The sequence below is a fragment of the Phragmites australis genome, chromosome 9 (genome assembly GCF_958298935.1).
Source record: "Phragmites australis chromosome 9, lpPhrAust1.1, whole genome shotgun sequence".
Lineage (NCBI taxonomy): Eukaryota > Viridiplantae > Streptophyta > Magnoliopsida > Poales > Poaceae > Phragmites > Phragmites australis.
The window spans coordinates 22,418,612-22,423,018 of NC_084929.1; the positions used below are offsets into that span (position 1 = coordinate 22,418,612).

The window sequence follows — 4,407 nt, forward strand, 5'->3', positions numbered from 1 at the left end:
CGGATCTTTCAGCGTTCACAAATTTTGTGCGGGCCCCGCCTATCATATGAGCATTCCGTCGACTGACTCTCGCCTCACCTCTGTTTTTTCTCCCTCGCCGCCGCTCGTACTCGCCGACTCACCGTCGCACTGAGCTCCCCCGCTGTACTGCGCACCACGCCACCTCTCGTCGCCGATCATCAATCCCAGTACGTCGCCGCGCTGCCCCCCTCTCTCCACCGTAGCCCGTGCCCCAGCGCCGTCTTCTTCTCCTGCGCCGACCATTTTCCTCCGCGTCGCCGTAGTCCAGCGTCGTCGGCCGACCTCTCTGACGAGGTCCTCCCTCACCGCCGGCCTCTACACCCTTTTAGCAGTAGTGAACACAAATTTCAATCACAATTTCTCAAATGTGCCAAACCCTAGATCAATTCAATTCAATTTTGTCCAAATTTTGCTCAAATTTCTTTCAAATCTTGATTAATCTGAGGCAAACTTTGTTTCATTAGCTTTAATTCCCACTCATTGCCATAAATTGAGTACATGTTCATCGATTTGTGCTAAATTTGGTCAAATTCATGCAAATCCAAGCAAATTCATGCAAATTTCATCCATATTCATGCAAATTTGAGTCAAATTCTTGCAATTTGTGACAATTGACTTTCAATTATCATAATTGAGTACATGTTCATCAATTTGTGCTAAATTTGGTCAAAATCTTGCAAATCCAAGCAAATTCATGCAAATCTCATCTATATTCATGCAAATCCAAGTCAAATTCTTGCAATTTGTGAAAATTGACTTTCAACTATCATAAATTGAGGTCATGATCATAATTTTTGAGCTTCAATTGCTAAATTCGTCAAGTTCATCCAATATTGCCTTAAATTCTTGTCCTTTTGATCAATTTGCTCAAATTTGGCTCAAATACTCTGCAAATTGATCCATTATCTTGTGTCGTAATCCAAATCCTAGCATATTTGTTGATTTTCACATCTTTTACATGCTTAGGGTCTGTTTGGGGTTCTTTTCTTGAAAATCTCATAAACCCAATGCGTTCGCTCATCTCGTCATTATCTTTCATCTATTCAGATGGGTCGTGAGCGCACTGACAAGGGCAAGGGCAAGGTTGTTGAGAAGGCTAAGAGGACTCCAACTGAGAAGGAGTGGGAGAGAGCAAATGCAGCAGTGGATGCCTACAATAGGCAGCAGCAGGGGCAGGGGTTTGAGATCAGAGACACCACTACACATGTGCGTCGATCCACCCGCTCCCGTTCCGCTAGAGGGGTGAGCCGGAAGAGGACCAATCAGGCAGCCGGAAGAGGACTCGTCAGGAGCCGGAGCCCGAGGAGGAGGAGGAGCAGCAGCAGCAGTCAGGGGAGCCTCAGCCACGGGCGGAGAGACGTTTGCGTGACTTAACTTCCTACAAGTCACCAAAGGTCAAGAAGCTACGGTTTGTACCTATTGACGAGTGGTTTCCTTAGGAGAGAGAAGAGGGAGCAGACCCGAGGTTCCATACTCTCCTGCAGGAGAGCTTCTTTGTTTCATATCAGAAGCTGAAGGTCAGTTTGAGCGTTCACAAGACGCTCAACTGGAGGTATATGGGGATAGCCGCAGGGGGAGCAGATGTGAGGTGCCACTTTGACTCGATTCCAGGCCTTACAGATTTGCTGACAGATGTAGACCATTATGTTGAGGATTGGGTGAGAGTCTTCTATGCTATATAGCTTGGATCGCAGAGGACAGATCTTTTGTGCAGTTCATGTTCCACGGAGAGTTCCAGAGGCTGTACAGGACCGACATTCTCGAGGCTTTGAGGCTGTAGGAGTCTGACAGGAGTTTGCATGAGATTGTCTATCTAGGAGCCAGCGCTCCTCGCCGTGGTCTGATTGGAGGGATCTTCCCGACGGATGACCAGATCCGACCTCTGTTCAGGCCGCTGTTCCCTCCCGGTTCTCGGAGACTGCCAGATATGCTGATACCGGAGGTGCGAGTCATTCACAATGCTCTGAGGTATAGCTTGCTACCGAGGATTGGGAACGCAGAGTCGATCACCAGTCTTCAGCAGTGGCTGATTCTATCCATCTTCACTCACCAGTGGTTTGATATTGTGGACTTCATTCTGTGTGAGATCGAGGATGTGATCACCGATGGGATGACGATGGTCAGACATCAACCATATGCTCATATCATATCTTTTTTGCTTGCTCAAACCACCAGACCCCCAGAGTTCTTTGAGACTGACAAGTCTTCTCGGTCTTTCAAGGTGTATGCTCCAGCTCCTCTTACTGACAGGCGTCGTGGTCAGCGAGCGATGGCTCACTTTCAGGAGCAGATCCCACCTGAGGAGAGAGAGAGAGTGGCTGCTGAGGATGAGGCCCTTGCAGAGGCCGAGGCTGAGTTACCACAGGCATTCCTCGACATAGTCTCTGACAGTGACTCAGACTCTGCGGACCAGGAGTTCTTGCCGCCTCTCCCACATCGTCACGATCAAGAGGCAGGCAAGTCTACTCAGGGTGCACAACCTTCAGTGTCTCTTCCTTCAGCACCTGAGACGACCCCCCCAGTGCCACCTCCTGCTGCACAGTCTTCAGAATTTTCTCAGTTCCTGCAGCAGATGATGGTGCAGCAGCAGCAGATGATCCTTCAGCAGCAGGCAGCCCAGGAGGAGAAGCAGTTGAAGTATCAGGCTGATTTCGTTCACCAGCAGGAGCAGCAGGCACTGATTATCCAGTCTGTCCAGCAGCAGCAGCAGGCCATGCTTGCAGCCCTTCAGCAGCAGCAGCAGGCTCTGTTGGCCGACAGGGAGAACAACACTCGGTTATTCTTATTTTTGCTCCAGCAGCTAGGGCAGCAGTTGCCAGCACTAGCTCCAGCACCAGCTCCAGTCCCCAGTCCCCTCCCTGGCGGCAGCACTAGTCTGCTCAGTACTCTGGAGTCCAGCTTTCCACTGTCAGCTCTTTTGGCCACCAGAGTTCTCTCAGAGCCTGTCGGGACATCTCAGAGGCCAGTGTTACCGTCATTGACTTCACCTCTGCCCACTGGTCCTCTGCGCTTCGAGGATACTCCACAGCTAACAATTACTGAGCAGCAGCAGCCAGTCGTGCCTCCACCAGTCGCTGAGCCTGCACTTGATGAGCCAGATGCTACTCTTTAGTCAGTGCAGCATCAGATTGATGAGGTGACAGCAGCTGCGGGTCACAGTCCGTCCAGCTCAGACTCTGAGGTCGACGGCTCTCAGTTCGTCGTGACACCTTCTTTGGTAGCGTCAGATCCTCAGTCTCCTCTAGCTCCGGATGCTTAGTCATGTCCTAGTTTTCTCTTTTTGGTGCTTCGATGCCAAAGGGGGAGAGTCTAGTGATAGGGGGAGTTGGTAGAGAGAGAGTAGCTGGAGAGTCTAGTGAGGTTTTGATTCAGGGGGAGCTTAGGTTTTTGGGTAGTTAAGTTGGATTGTTGGATCTTATGGTTTTTGATGTAATGACAGGCTATTTGGTTCTCTATATGGATGTGTTTCGCTTGTCATTACATTGTGTTTATTGTCATGCGCGCATAATTCTTATTTATACTAGCATGACAGGTCGTTGTAGCTCTACACTTTCTCTTGTTTAATTGATATATGCCGATAATTGCATAGTTTTGTAGGGTGCTCTTCAATTTCATATCTCTACTTCTAGTACGTGTTGTCATCAATCACCAAAAAGGGGAAGATTGTAGCATCTAGGCCCCTAGGTAAGAGGTAAGAGTTTCGGTGATTAATGACAACCGTATCATTGTGACTAACATATGCGTTTTGAACAGTATCAAAGAAAAAGAAAAACTGAGTTCACAATGATGCTTTGATACTCTTGGCCCTTTAAGCGCTTATATGGACGATCAAAGGACCGGTGCATGAAGATTAAGGATCTTCTAGTTCTAAGTGTCACAAGGAGATGAAGGACACTTAGAGTAGTATAGGTTCTATTTCTTTTTAGTCTTTCGACCGTACTATAAAGGGGGGTTAAGAGTTGTAGCTTGACCTAGGTGAGTCTATACATAGTTGATGCACACACGTAAATTTCTAGAGCTAGGTTGGTCATACAAGCTTTTGGTTCAGTGTCCAAGAAGTTAGAACTCAAGATTGTTTGAATTAGATAAATTCAGCGAAAATTCAACTCACCGGATGATCCTCTGTATGAAGAGTGTACTCACCGGAGCAATTTCCTAAGAGTTCTGAGTTGTAAAATTGTTGAAGTCCACGCCGGATGGTCCGGCGTTCGAGTGGTGAGATCACCGGTGCAATATTTGCAGTGCAGTCTCGGCTTGATTCTACACGCCGGATGGTCCGGCGTAGTGAAGAGTAAACGCCGGATGATTTTATACAGAGAGGTTGCAAACTATCATCTGGCAGGTTTCAATGCGCCGGATGATCCGGCGTTAGTCCGGATGAAACGC

At 48.2% G+C, this 4,407-nt stretch overlaps 1 protein-coding gene across 1 annotated transcript; it reads left to right on the top strand.

The window, feature by feature from the left end:
- The first annotated feature begins 1,068 nt into the window (after positions 1 to 1,068).
- On the top strand, positions 1,069 to 3,133 carry LOC133928068 (uncharacterized). Its single transcript, XM_062374352.1, has 5 exons — positions 1,069 to 1,227; positions 1,530 to 1,679; positions 2,075 to 2,140; positions 2,435 to 2,731; positions 2,819 to 3,133. Exons 1-5 carry the CDS (start codon positions 1,069 to 1,071, stop codon positions 3,131 to 3,133), a joined length of 987 nt encoding a protein of 328 aa, XP_062230336.1.
- The last annotated feature ends 1,274 nt before the right edge of the window (positions 3,134 to 4,407 follow it).